Raw genomic sequence first — 15,218 nt, 5'->3', positions numbered from 1 at the left:
TATTCCATGAACTATGAATCAATAGGTGAGGAAAAAGGTTTTTCTCCTCAGAATTTTCCACTTTCCTCTACCTTTCTTCTGGAGCCATGTAATCTGTAACAAGCTTAAGATATTCTGAGCCCTGGAGGGGTAGGTCTAGCTAAACATTAGCCATGTGACTAATTTCATAGCTGCAGTCACCATCTGCAGTAGTTTTGGAACCCAAGAAAATAAAGTCCCAGTTTAAAAAAATGGGGGAAAAAAAGGAAATACCCAATAATCAGAAAGAGACTTATTAACCCAGAATTTCTACTTAAACCCTTGACCCCCTTCCCATGAGGTATCTAAGATCAGTGGATGAACACTAGTGGGGATTCTGGAGGGGGGCACAGATAGGGCGGGTTCTTACATTGTCGGGAGGTCAGAGACTCCTTCAAGAACTAGATGAAGGCAGGTATCAGGATGAAGAGGGAAACTGACTCAGTTTAGGCTCCTCATTTTACCTCTAAGGACTCTGAGGCTGCTCAGGCAGGGAACTAGAAGAACCAGACCTCAAGCTGGTCTCCCTGTTAGGACCTCTTTCCTTGATGCTGCTTCTCTCCGTGAGTCGACATCATGGCTGATGACTCAAAGTCTTCATGTGGGATTTTGGAACCTCGCGGCCCTTTGCTGAGACCTTGCCGTGGGTCAGGGGAGCAGACTTGCAGTTGGCTGGGGGGAGACAAACTCCATGAATTTCTAAGGAAGTTTAGAGCCCAATTCTGTTGGTACAAGAGTCCCCAGCTAAACCAAACACCAGGGAAAACACTTGGGAAGGTCTGAGGGGTTTATATTAACCAAGATCTATGGGCTTTGTCCAGGACATGTCTTTCATGGTCTCAGCATCTCATCCTGTCTTCTGCTTTCTTGCTCCTTTTCCTTCTCTGTTGCTGAGAGAAGGGCAGGGCAGCTTTCCAGAGAAAGGGCAGGGCAGGTGGTGCTGGTCTTTTGGGGTGAGTCTTCCCAGAATGATCAGATTGTGTGGAAAGATTCCCGTTTGAGAAAACATCCTGAACCATTGCAATAGGATTACAGACCAACCCAGGACACAATCCCAACTGAATCCCAGGCTGGGTGGACCAGGATGATGGTCATCACGACAACCCTTCACATTAATATCATATGTCATCTTCAACAAATTGCTGTCACATCCCTTGTTTCACTCGCTCCTACTCCTCACGAAGGAAGCTGAGTGAGAAGGAATCATAGCCTCTTTTGATGAATAGGGAAATAGGCTTCAGAGAGGTGCTGTGACCTGCTCGTGACTAGACAGGAGTCCGTCGCAATGCTGTAATCTATCAACCTTTGACCCTCCACCACACTAGGAAGCCTGGAGGGGGGCTAATGATTGCCTGATTCTGCTCCCCAGGAGATGTGACCCCTGATCACATCTGTGACCCCACATCACCCAGTCAATGTGATGCCTGTAGTCACAGGAGGGTAGTCAGCTCAAAGCATCTAGGGAGAGTATAGTCAGCATGTGTTAATGTCCCATGACCAGGGAGACAGGAAATATTAGCACCCAATCCTCCTCCTAGAAAGTTACATTTACCTAGAGTTTATAGGTTCCCATATGACATCATCTTCTCCAGCCTCCTCTCATTGCTATGACACCATATAACCAAAGGGATCAAGGCAGAGCAGGTTCTCACATCATCTCGTGATATCTGCTTTACATGCACTGACTTCTTATTTCTCTTGGTGAACGCTGGTTCACTACCAACTCTGTCATAGTTCTGTGCTTAAGTTAAAGAAACAGAGAAATTTTTTTTAAAAGAGAGAGAAATAAACCAGTGGCCCAAAAAGATACAGGAGGTAGTCATGCTGTTCCAAAGCATTCACTGGAGCATCCCAGGAGCCAGAAGAAAAGCCTTGATGAAGACGCATGACCATCTCCAGCACTTGCCTGAAGGATGGTATATTCTGTCACTAACACAAGGTCAGAGCCAAGGGGGATTCAGCCTGTAGTTCATTCAGACTCTGAATATTAGGCCTGAGAAGAGTGGCCTTTAGGCCTCAGACAAGCTTTGCATCTCTCTTGTAAATACCCCTTCCCATCCTGTGGTCTTATGACCCACGGCCCCAAAAAGTGTGCCTTTATATGTCCCAGGATGCAAGAGTCAGCCAACATCTCCCTCCCTTCTCTCCTCCTTCCCCCTCCAGATGCAGTTATAAGGTGAGGTTATCCAACTACCATAACCGTTGGCTGGGCTCTGCCATGGGCCACGCTCAGAACCTAGCACAATGTCACCACCTTTGGAGGTGGGTGCATGAGCCCATTTCACAGATGAGGAAACTGAGACACTGTAGCAAGGTTACACATCATGCCTGGTAAAAGCTGAGGAGCTGGGATTCAAAGCACCACACTTTGCTGCTTCCCTAAAGAGTAGGAAGGGTGGTCAGAACAACAGAGGACCTGTCCGGCAGTGGTTTCATTGCCCCCGGGCCCTCCCAGGGAACTTTTTTTTTAGATCAGTCTTCATTTGAAACAAAAGTTTACTAGTGGCTCAGGAATTGGGTACATTCAAGGTGGAGTAGCTAGATCCAGAAATTCTGGGTTAATAAGTCTCTTTCTGATTATTGGGTATTTCCTTTTTTTCCCCCATTTTTTTAAACTGGGACTTTATTTTCTTGGGTTCCAAAACTACTGCAGATGGTGACTGCAGCCATGAAATTAAAAGATGCTTGCTCCTTGAAAGAAAAGCTATGAACAACCTAGACAGCACATTAAAAAGCAGAGACATTACTTTGCCAACAAAGGTCCCTCTAGTCAATGCTATGGCTTTTCCAGTAGTCATATATGGATGTGAGAATTGGACCATAAAGAAGGCTGATCACCGAAGAACTGATGCATTTGAACTATGGTGTTGGAGAAGACTCTTGAGCATCCCTTGGACTGCAAGGAAATCAAACCAGTCAATCCTAGAGGAAATCAGTCCTGAATATTCATTGGAAGGACTGATGCTGAAGCTGAAGCTCCAGTACTTCAGCCACCTGATGCAAAGAGCTGACTCAGTAGAAGAGATCCTGATACTGGGAAAGATTGAAGGCAGGAAGAGAAGGGGATGACAGAGGATGAGATAGTTGAGTGGCATCACTGACTCAATGGACATGAGTTTGAGCAAGCTCCTGGAGATGGTGATGGACAGGGAGGCCTGGCGTGCTGCAGTCCATGGGGCAAAGAGCCAGACACGACTGAGCAACTGAAGAGATAGTCACTTTACTGTGTTGTGTATAATGAAGTGGATCTGCTGTATTGAGCCTCCATCCCTGAGTGTGACTGGTGAGGCAATGTGAACGCAGTGCCTGAAGCAGAGATGCCTCACGATAACTGGCAGTTCACGTGCCCTGACCTCCCAGGAGCGCTAGAGTGTCTCAGTGAAGCAGTTTCCTCTTCAGTTAGTTACATGGGGCTCCGCTTTCTGTCACTTTGCTCCAGTTTTCTCATAAGCGTTTCCGCGGAGAGTGATTTCATTACGAACTCAGATAGATGCAACTCCCAAGCACAGAGACTAAGAGGCCTTGTCACAGCTCTGCCTCTGGGGCTGGCACATGGCCCAGGTCTGAGAGATCCCAGCAGCAGGCAAAGGGGAATAGTCCTGGGCCACCTGGCAGATCTCCAGAGCTGGAGTGGGAGGGGGCACACTGAGATTTGGGGGCACCCATGGAAGGTGGTGTTTATAATATTCTGCCCCACCCCAACCCAAATGATCACTGAACTGTGAGCCCAGGCCCTGGGGTGGTCAGTGCCTGCAATCATGGCCCTCTGTAAGGAGAGGGCCTGGCAGGACCTTTGGGGGCTGAATTCTGGCTCCTCCTCCATCATCTGAGGTTTTCCAGTTCCCTTATCTTGAAAGGGGAGCAGTCACTTCTCCTGAACCCTGGGGAGAGTTCAAGGAGCTATCACGTGGGAAGGACCTGGCGTTATGCCCAGCACACAGTGGGCGACCAATTAAGACTCTGTTCTCCCCCACTTCACTCATCTCCACCGAAGCATCTTGCACCTCGTGGGCCTCGTAAACCCTCGTTTAACTGGGTGAGACTCAGCTTTCAGGCCGCCCAGCTGGCAGAGTCTGACTCTCACCCGCCACCTCCTACCTACACAGGATGCCTTTCCAGCGCCCCAGACGCCCTCTGTGTTGACTCAAGAAATTGCACGGAGATGCTCTGTCTTCCAGAAACTTCCCTCATTAAAGTGTATCCTTCCAGCATTCCACTCCCTCAAGGTTTGATGGATTGACTAGGAATACTCAGTAAGCCATTTCAAGCCTCCAAGGGCCATAGCCTTGCATTTGACCTAGTCCCTGCAGCATCTGTGTTTTAATCCGCAGGAGGAACAGGGTAGGATTTTACCCACTGTGGAAAAGCAAGAAGAAAGGTGTTTTAGCATAGTGGGGGCAGCAGCTGCCCTGTGTTCCTCTGTCTACACCACAAAGACGCCACTTTCTGCACAGGGTATGGTCTGTTAAGACCAGAACTGAGTACTGGGCTCCATTGTACAGATGAGGAAATTGAGACCCAGCCAGGGAATCAACTCACACAAGGGCACAGCTAGGGGATGTGCAGTGCCTTGAGCGGGGATTCAAGCCAGGTCTGTACCCCTCAATGCCTGTGTTGGTCACAGCAATTACTCGTGATATGCAGCCCTTCTCAGCATTTTATGTGTGTCCTCTCATTTAATCCTCCAGTGACCTTATAAGAGAAATGTTGTTATTAACCCCACTTCACAGAGTACTCAGCTCAGGGGACATGACTGCTAAGGGGGTGGGGCCAGGCCCCTGATGTAGAGTCCACAGTCTTACATTGATCCCCCAAGGTGGGAAGAAAAAAAGGTCTAGATCTTGTTCCTAGAAGTTCAAGTTCCATCCCTGCCACTGTGTGTCTTATGTATCCTTGGATGAGACATACATCCCCTCTGAACTCCCATCTCTTTTTCAGTGAAAACCCAAAGAAGGGGCTCTGGAGTCCTCCCAAGCTCATGGAATGACTAATATTCCATAAACTGGGAATGGGGGGTTAATGTCCTTCCCACCAGCCAGCAAACAGATTTGGCTGCACGAGTTTAGATTGTCGTGGCTTCTGCAGTTTGAACAGCTTCCCTGCTAGACCCAGGGCATTCCATCCCCAGGAGGAGGAGAGAGGATGGGTGTCAGTGAACATGTCGGTCCCTGACCCACCACAGAGCCAGAACCTCCCTGTGCTGGGGATGCCTTGGTGCCTGGGGACCTGAGAACTCAACTTCATCTGCCATCCAGCAGCCAGTGTGGGTCCCTGCCCAGCACCCTCCCCTCCCTTGAACTTTCTCAGCAGAAGTTACACCACAAGAAGCAGAGCATCTCTGAGGCAGGTGTTAGAAGGTTCATTTCTCTTCGTGTGTCTACTTCCATGGTGGCCCGAGCTAAGCCCTGCTGCTCCTGTGAAGCCAATTCCTGACTGCCCGTCAGCCAGAGCCAATTCCTCTGACATTAAAGTGATAACTGTTAATTTGAATTATTATCATTGTAGCCATTCACTAGATGTTCAGCTCAGCTCCAAAGTACTTTTTAACTAACCTTCCAATCACTTGATGAAGTCGGCTCTAATACCTTCTGTACCTGGCAGCTGGAAGAGTCAAAACTGGAGAAACCCAGCTTTTGAGAGACAAAGTGATGAGCTCAAGGCCACACAGCCAGTAAAGAGGAAAGCCAGGATTTCAATGCAGCTAAAACTTCAAGGAAGATAACTGGACATTAGTGTCTTGGGATTGGCGAGGTTGGCAGGAGAGGTGTGGAAGGCTATGCCCTAGCTGGAGAGAACCCCGCAGGCAAAGAAAGGACAGGAGCCCCAGGGACACTGATGTTCACCCAGAATCTAAAAGAGAAGGAAGGCAAACGGGAGACTAAGTTCCAAACTCCTGGCTCTGAACCAATTTTTTGCCCCAACTCCGTACCCCATACACACTAGCCCTGAGATTCACAGAGTCGGACACGACTGAAGCGACTTAGCAGCAGCAGCAAACTTCTCCCATGAAAGGCCAGGCGGTGAAGATGTTAGCACTCGGGAGCCATATGGTCTGGGTCAAAACAGATTTGATAGCAAAAAGCAACTGTAGTCAACGTGCAAACAAATGGACTAGGTTTCAGTAAAACTTTATTTACAAAATCAGTCCACTGGCCGCATTCGGCCACTGGCTGTAGTTCACCAAGTCCTAGTCTAACAAGCCTTTGATGCTTTTATACAGGGAAGGGGGTGATGGGGGTGACTTCAGACAACAAATCAGTGGGGGACACAGATTTCAAATGCAAAGTGGGGGAAACTTGCCTGATGCTTCTCAAGCTACACCTAATGAGCTGGAATGTGGGGCTTCTCCTATCATGTCTTGCCTCTCCTGATAGGCTTTGCAGGGTCCTGGGGGCTAAAGAGAGACTTTGGGGTTTTAGACCCCAAAGTCTCTGAGACCCCAAAGTTCAAATCTTGGCTCTGCAAGATTGGCTTACACACTCCAAGCTGTGTGATCCTGGGCAGATTGCTTAACCTCTCTGTGCCCCCTTTTCTCCAGCAGAGATGGAAGCTGGACCTCTAGGTGTGCTGTGAGGATTATGTTTGTAAAGTGCTTAGCTTAGCACAGTGATGGCACATAGGAGGTACTAAGTGAACCACAGTTGTGGTCATTGTGACCAGTGTGAGTGACTGAGTGACTGTGTCTCTGGGTCGCAGTAGCTGACAGCTCCCCACCTTGCCCACACTGACTTGCAGTGGGTGTCTCCCCAGCTGCACAGGCATCCGGGAAGCAGAGCGATTTGGAACGCCCCCCGGGAGGGCCTCCAGCGTCACCCGGGCAGGAAAGGAGGAGAACAGCGGTGGGATCAAGTACAAGGCTGGCCGGGTAGGTCACTCCATGTGTTTCCCTGGGGGTCCCCCAGCCTTTATGTTGTCTGGGCCCATGTTACCCTTTCCCAGCTCCCCTGGTGGAGCGGTGTTGATGGACCAGGTCACACGCACAGCTGGGAGGAGGGCCCTGGACGCCACCTTCAGGGACCCTCATGATGGTTATTAAGACACACTCAGCCTTGTGGGGCTTTTGACACTGTATCTCAAAGTGCAGGTCTCACCTGCCTGCATAAGACTCACCTAGGCGGCTGCTTAATGTGCAGACTCCAGGACCCACCTGGGCCTCCCGACACTAGAGCCTCTGGGATGAAGGGGACCTGCATGCTGCCAGCCTGCCCAGAGGGTTCCAATGCACCCCAAACTCTAAGGGCCACTGCCTTAGATTTGGAACTCCAGTAGCCTGACCAAGAGCAGCGGATGAGCCTCTGGTGCATGAGACCATAAGCATTTGGGCCTCAGAGACAACACAGACTCTTAAACGGAGGTGTGTAGACATAGACAGCAGAAGTAGGTAATTCAAAATTCTTCTATTCGTTCAGATGACAGTTTTGGGTACTAAGTACATCCCAGACATGTCCTGAGCATGGGTGATAAGCATGGATAAATGACCATCCTCACCATTAAGATACTTTCAGTCTAGAGTGTACATTCCCGCTTGGGGGTCCTATCACCCCCAAGGTGGTCAGAATTGGTTCTCAGTGTGGAGGATACAGAAAGTCTTACTCTTTTTATGTGTAAAGCACAGATATACACATGGCCCATAAACACGTGCACAGAGGCCCTGTGGTGTGAAAATTTCATGGTGGGGGTGTGGTTAGGGAAAAAATATGTAAAAGGTCATCTTTTTAAGGGGGACGACAATGGAAAAAAAGGTTAAGAAACACTGGTCTGGAAAGAAAGGCAGTCCAATAAATAAATAATTACACAGTGCTGTCACAACTACTCCAATAGACATCTGTTCAAAATAAGAGAGAAATATTTATTGCGGGTCCAGCATGTCTGATAACAATAGCTACTCTCTGCCAGTGCCGTGAGGCTTCCCATGTGGCTCAGTGGTAAAGAATCCGCCTGTCAATGCAGGAGACACAGGCTGGATCCCTGGGTCAGGAAGATCCCTTGGGAGAGGAAATGGCAACCCACTCCAGTATTCGTGCCTGGAGAATCCCATGGACAGAGGATCCTGGCGGGCTGCAGTTCGTAGGGTTGCAAAGAGTTGGACATGACTGAGCTTGCGTACATGGCATGGCCAGCACCTTGCTGTGTGCTTCCAAGATGGGATTTCTACTTTTTGCAAAAACTCTGAGAGAAAGGAATTACTAGTTCTATTTTGTAGCTGAGAAAACTGAAGCTTAGAGAAGGCAGGTGACTTGTCTAAGGTCACACAGCTGGGAAGTGGCAGAGCAGGGATCCAAACCCCAGTTTCTGAGTCACCAAAACCCACACTTTTTCTGCCACATCTAGAATATTTCTTCTTGACCTGGGAATGCAGTCAGACCTCACACCCACACATTCTCACCTCTCTTCCTGCTGAGGAGGAAGAGAGAAACTTTGATGGATAATCAGAAAGACTATACTTGTCCTCACTCTCGGCAACCAACTGCTTCCTTCAGGTTGGGGACACAACATAAGGTTAACTCACAAAAATCCTCCTCTCAGTCTCCCTGAGCAAGGGAGTATTATTACTCATAGAACCACAGAGTGGTTAGGTAAGTTACTCAAGGACACACAGCTGTTGGAGGTACCACATTTCCCAGATCCAAGAACACTCAATTCTTTTTTCTCTTCTTCCTGTCCTTTGTTCTCCTTCCTCTCTTCTCAGCTGCCCTTGGGAAAGATAGGAAGGGGCTTCAGCAACAAAGACCCCGATTTCCACGATGACTATGGCTCTCTTCAAAATGAAGATTGCGGAGACGAGGACTCCCAGGGCAGGCCGGAGCAGTGCCGTCTGGAGGGCTATAATGGCCTGGAGGTCACCAATGTGTAAGGAACAGATGTTCCACCAGACCCAACGCGGAGAGGCCCGGGGAGGAAGGCCATCCCGGGACCGTCACCACTGTACATAGTCAGTTCGGCCTGAGGATGCTCCTCTGGTCCCCAGAAATCTCGCAGACTGCCGTGACTTTGAATGGGATCCCCATGGAATGAGGGGGCACCAGACTGCCTTCCTGGAGTGGACTGAGGACTTCCCTGCTTCCTGGAGGAAGACTAGCCCAAAGGACAAATCAGGGTGCCCAGCACCTCCATTATCAAGGCTCTGCCACTGAGTGACTCAGCCACTGAGCAGTCCAAGTGATCCTGGGAGCCTTGAACTAAGCCTCCTGGGTGTAAAGAAGCACAGAGTTCCCCAAGATACCATCCCAAGAGGAGCAGGTAGGACTCTAGCAAGATACACAGAGCCCAGTGGTGGCAATGCCAGGAGCTTGCAAAGCTGGGGGCTCACCATCCTCATGTGGACCCTTCCAGCCAGCCTGGTGGTGGTCTCAGCTCCCACATACATGCCCTCCATGACCGAGAACTTAGCTTCTGACTTGGGGGGTCATTGAATCTCCCTTGGGAGAATGCAAAACAGGAAGGTCATTCAAATCTTAAAAGCCTTGTGTCATGTCAGCGTGGATGTATTGAAGGGCTACCTGGCCCCTCCCCTGGGGAGGGGCTCCACTGCGTGAAGGAGGGCGATGATCCCTGTAGAGGTGGGGCTGAGCAGTAGCCTTCCTAGAAAGTGTGGATACCCCATCATCTGGATGAAGGACATCGTGTCAACAAGACCGGGAATGACTGAGTCTGGACAACTTGTCCCAAGTGTGACGGTAGCAGGGAAATGCCTCTCGTTGTTTACGCGACAGACCTTGTCATCACCTGGCACGCAGGCGTGCTCCCCAGTGCCCTAACGGAGCTGAGTCTCACCAGGCGCTAAGATGATGGAGGGGACCCCCAGCCTTCCTCTTGACTCTGCTGCTCCTGTGCTGTGTGGCTTATTCCCAGTGGCCTCACCTCTCTGTGCCTCAGCATCTTCATCTACAATACTTCTGGTTCCCTCCTGGGGATGTTGTGAGGATTAACACTTGCTAACGTCTGTAACTGTCTATACCCTCTCAGGAGACAGGTGGGAAGTTATGGGATCTGGGATGGGTGTCTCATTTCCCATTTACAACACAGAATTGATACTGTACTTGTTCTCTCCAACTGTTTTGGTTGGAGCAATGTGCACAAGGAGGGCAAGGCATGTTTAATGTGCAAGCTCTCTAGGGCCCCCATGGGACTGGACCCCCAAAAGAGGAAAATCCCACAGCCCTTGAAAACCAGTTTGATTCCTGTGTTCAGACTTGAATTCATTGACCTCATTACTGAGAAATGATTAGGGATGGACAGACAGTATTGGGGTTCCACTTACACTTTGGTTATCAAAGCACATGATTCATTTGGAACCACAGTGCTCGACTTCCAATGAGGCCTTTGGCACCGCCAGTCTATAAAAGGTTTGAATTTCCAGGACTGGAAGCAGGGGTCAGCCTCCAAGAACCATCAAAGCACCTGGTCTTCAACCCAATGAATGATTTCCCCTCAAGGGAAAAGCACAAACCTAGGCCCAGTGAGCTTAAAAATTCCTCCTCCCTGAGGCCGAAGACCATTATAGTCTAAACTTAACAGAAGCACAGCTTTTTAGACAGGCGATGCCCCCTCTGGTCTGAATGTTTGACCTCTTAGGGACACATGTCTGATTCCTGGGCCCGAGGAGTGAGGCTCTGGAACCTGACTTGGCTTTGCTGAGGCTCCAAACCCACTATCTTTATGACATTCAGCCACATACATGGGGTTTGAGGCTGCAGTGCTCACAGCCCAGAGAAGGGAGTAAAACCTCCCTCTAACCTGATGCCGCAGGTCACTCCCAGGCCAGCATCCAGGCTGGGTGACTGAGGGCGCCAGGATCTGCCTCTCAGGAAGCAGCAAACCTGAAAGGCAGTGTTTCTCACAAGGTGAGCAGGAATGGCAGACAGGGAGGTGCCTGAATGTGGGTCTGATTATATGAAACCAATGCATTGTTCCCCAACTCAGTCCCACTGGGGACAAGATGGGCAAGTGGACAATTGGGGGGGTCACTGGAAGGAATGGCATTGCCCGAAACATTCTCAGCATTCAGCTCGCAGGCTGGGGCAACAGGGGCAACCTCGGATGCGCCTTTTTGTCCAAATGATGCTCTAAGTTCATTCTCACTTGCCCAATTCTCTGTGTCCCTGGAAGTCAGGTGAGCATTTGGAACTGACTTTTCAACATGAGGATGGGTTGGCCGATAAATGAACAAGCTCCACACAAAGTTAAACCAAGAAAAGCTCTGTCTGTTGGAAAAATCCTAAATGTCAACTCTGCTACAAGTGCAGGCAAGAAGAGCAGGGCATGTGGACTCGGCAGAGAGGTTCTGGTAGCTGGTTAGCAAAGGCTGGCAGTGTGGCCACCCGTGGAACATTGACTGGCCACATCCTGTCCAAACAGCCTGGGTCATGGTCTTGGTCCTTAAAGGGTGGTGACATGACACCTGGACCTGGGAACCGTATGCATGTTCTTCTCTAAGAAGTGATGTCACCTGTATCCACGGGTGCTGGCCCTTTCCAAAGAGATAGTTGCTGCCAGAGGTTGGGGAGAACCAGGGTAGGCAGAGACACCCCATATTCCTCCTAGTAGCTAGGGGCTGGAGCCATAAGAAGGCTCAGCTTTCCAACCCTGTGCACCCCTGAAAGGCTCCCTTGTCCTTGGCTGAGCAAGGCCTTTCTCCCATAAATCCATCTGTCTCATCATTGGACCCCAGGGTGAAGGAGGCAGGGAGACACCACAAGAGTACCTGGACCAGATGAAGTTGAGGGGAAGGGCTCTCCCCACAGCCCAGCCAGCATGGAGGGGCCTCCATGGAGGCATAGAGGGGCCTCAGAGCAGTGACCCCAAATCTTGAGGTCACTGAACAGGTCTGGGTCCAGCAGAATGGGATGATTTGGCAAGATGTTCCAAGCCTTGCTCTCCCCCTTCCCATCACAGCCCTTATGTTCTGGACACCATCGCTTCTGCTCTGCCCTTCAGGGTTCCAGTGGGCTCCTGGCAGTTGAGTGGCAAGAAAAAGAAGCCCTGTGCAAAATAGCATCTTCTGACACTAACATCCTTCCCAGCAGTTGGCTGATGAGAAGAATTTCCTGAGCCCTAACACCCCCAGGAGTTTTTAGCTGCAAAGGAAACAAGCTGTCCATGAACTAGGATGATGTTCCTGACATTTAATTGCTGGTCATGGCCCCAAATGTCTTCCCAAGAGTGAATTTTAACACTGTAACAATAAATACTACTTCACAGCACTTCACTGATGAGCTGGCCTTTTCCTCTGTGTGTTCTCATCAGTTTTCTCAACAGTCTCTTTGATGGGGGGTTATTAACCCATTTCATAGATGGAGAAACTGAGGCTAAGGTTGAGAAGCTTGTCCAGCTCCAAAAAGCTAAGACATTACAGAGCAGGACTCAAACTCAGTCACCCGCCTCCAAATCCTGGACTTGTTCCTCCCCGCTGAGTACCCCTACCCCCACCTTCCAGCATAGGACTTACCTTACCAGGCGGTAGGATTAAAAATGGATGCATTCTGATGCATTCTGTCCTACTGGGAAAGTCTGGTGCCGCCTGTCAGAGTGCTGCCTTATATCCTGGGACCCCACTGTCAGGGGGAAACAAGGCACCACACCCTTGGTATTATTTGCTTTGCTGTGTCCCTCCTCCAGGGAATTTCAGGGGGAAACAAGGCACCACACCCTTGGTATTATTTGCTTTGCTGTGTCCCTCCTCCAGGGAATTCATATTTCCAGATGATCAGAATAGACTTTTTTTGTGGTCGTTTCAGTGGCTCAGGCTGCTACAACATAATACCAGTGCCTAGAGGTCTTAAACAACCAACATTCATCCCTCAGGGTTCTAGAGGCTGGGAAGTTCAAGATCCAGGTGCCAGCCAATTCAGCCTGTGGTCAGCACTCTCTTCCTGCTTGGCAGATGGTGGCCTTCTCATAGTGCCCTCACGGACCAGAGCGAGGAGAGAGGATGCAAACTCCCGGATGTCTCATCTTACAAGGGCACTCACTAATCCCAACATGAGGACCCCACCTTCATGACCTGATCACCTCCAGGAAGGCCCACCTCTTAATTCCAGGGTTTATCAATATATAAATTCTGGGAGGATGCAGACATTCAGTCCGGAGCAGTGGTGGAACACACAGGCTTCAGTGTACACCTGGGAGGGACAGGTGTTTCTGGAATGCAGATGCTGACTCGGGAGGTCTGCAGTGGGGCCTGGGGTTCACATTTCTCATATACTCCCAGGTTGTACTTTTGGTTCAGAGACACACTCTGAGTATTAAGATCCTGGCTGACAGCTGGGCCCTTCTGGCAAAGCCCAGATCACAGGAGGTGGGGGCTGGTCTGAGGGTTCCACCCAGGGGTCCAACTGGCCCTGATGGAGCTCCAACCTGGTGAACCCAACTGTTCGCTTGTCCCAGGACAGGAGTCCAGCCTGACTCCCCAGCTCATTGCTAGGTTTAGGCAGAGGGTGGACACTCAGGAAATGTGCATTGAACAGGGAGAGTTTGGAAGAGTTAGAAGACACTGTGAGATGGGCCTGGGCACAGCCAGCTTCAGCAGGCCAACCACGTGCACGGTATTTACTGAATCCTCTTGGGTGCCAGGGCCTGTTCTTGGTGCTAGGGATACAAGAGTAGAACTCATATAATATAGTGAAGGAAGACAAGGACCTCATCCATGACTGGGGTGACTGATGTCGGATGTGAAAAGTGATAGGTGTGATGGAGGGGTGGAGGTCCCAGAGGACTTTTGAGCTGAGATATAAGTTTTGAGCAGGAGCCAGCCCTGCAAAGATCTGGGGGAAGAACATCCAGGCAGGCAGTTGTTCAGTCACTCAGTCATGTCGACTCTTTGCGACCCCGTGGACTGCAGCACACCAGGCTTCCCTGTCCTTCACTGTGTCCCGGAGTTTGCTCAAAGTCACGTCCTTTGAGCTGAGTGATGTCATCCAACCATCTCACCCTCTGTCACCCCCTTCTGGATGGAGACAATGTGAATGAACTTCTGCCCAGCCTCTCTCCACATAGAAATTACTGTCCAGCAGGTAAGAGAGTAGTTTTTTCAGTAGTCATGTATGGATGTGAGAGTTGGACCATAAAGAAAGCTGAGCACCAAAGAATGATGTTTTAGAACTGTGGTGTTAGAGAAGACTCTTGAGAGTCCCTTGGACTGCAGGGAGATACAACCAGTCCATCCTAAAGGAAATCAGTCCTGAATATTCATTGGACGTTCTGATACTGAAACTGAAGCTCCAATACTTTGGCCACCTAATGTGAAGAACTGACTCATTTGAAAAGACCCTGATGCTGGGAAAGATCGAAGGCAAAAGGGTATGACAGAGGATGAGATTGTTGGATGACATCACCAACTCGATGGACATGAGTTTGAGCATGCTCCGGGAGTTGATGATGGACAGGGAAGCCTGGGGTGCTGCAGTCCACGGAGTCGCAAAGAGATAGACACGACTGACTGAACTGAAGGAAGAGAGGCATAAATCAAATACTCCAGGGCAGTGTGAAATTGTAACCTTGACCAAGAGAGCCAAGGTAGCTGGTAGTCAGAGAGCTTATCTTATGAGGATTTGACATAGTCGAGAGGAAGTGAGGCCTGGGCTGAAGGGAGTTCAGCAGGTGACGAGGAAAGGGTAGAGGATTCCAGACAGCAGGTCAGCATGTGCAAAGGTCCTGTGGGAGGAGCACAGTAAATAGGGCTGAAAAAAAGGCCCATGTGTGGACTTCCCTGATGGTCCAATGGCTAAGACCTTCCACTCCTAATGCAGGGGCCCCAGGTTCGTTCCCTGGTCAGGGAACTGGATCACACATGTTACAACTAAGACCTGGCACTGCCAAATGTTATAAATAGTTTTTTTTTTTTAAAGGCCCACATGGCTGGAGTGAGGGGAGTGAGGGAGTGAGAGGCTCATCTCCTGAGGGGCTCAAGGGGTATCAGGCAGCAGCAGAGCCTCTGCTGGGTCTCTGTCCACTCCCAGGGCACTTGAGCTGGCTCCTGCCCATCTGTGTCATCCTTGATGCAATTAGGAATGTTCCCTAGTGGCACAATCGGACACAAGCCCCAACCTTCTGCAAAATGGGTCCTTCTTTCCCTTTGCTGTGGTTCTTGGCTAAATTAGGTTCCCTGGTTGCAGAATGATACAATCGCCCCATGGGCACTAGGGTTCCCAGGGCACAGATGACTTGGAGGCAACAGAGATGCCAAGTACCTCTTCTATCAG

General features: G+C 50.0%; 1 protein-coding gene across 2 annotated transcripts in view; it reads left to right on the top strand.

Annotated features, from left to right (window-relative positions):
- KAZN (kazrin, periplakin interacting protein) overlaps positions 1–12,220 on the top strand; it is a 156,897-nt gene extending 144,677 nt beyond the window's left edge. For both annotated transcript variants that reach the window (XM_010850052.1, XM_010850054.1), the window contains exons 14-15: positions 6,769–6,883; positions 8,708–12,220. In XM_010850052.1, coding sequence (XP_010848354.1) covers positions 6,769–6,883; positions 8,708–8,872 — 280 coding nt within the window. In that variant the 3' untranslated portion in view covers positions 8,873–12,220. The remainder of the gene's footprint in view (positions 1–6,768; positions 6,884–8,707) is intronic.
- Positions 12,221–15,218: the final 2,998 nt, after the last annotated feature.

The sequence above is a fragment of the Bison bison genome, unplaced genomic scaffold (assembly GCF_000754665.1).
Source record: "Bison bison bison isolate TAMUID 2011002044 unplaced genomic scaffold, Bison_UMD1.0 scf7180017864289, whole genome shotgun sequence".
NCBI lineage: Eukaryota > Metazoa > Chordata > Mammalia > Artiodactyla > Bovidae > Bison > Bison bison.
This window is presented reverse-complemented; position numbering and strand designations above follow the sequence as displayed.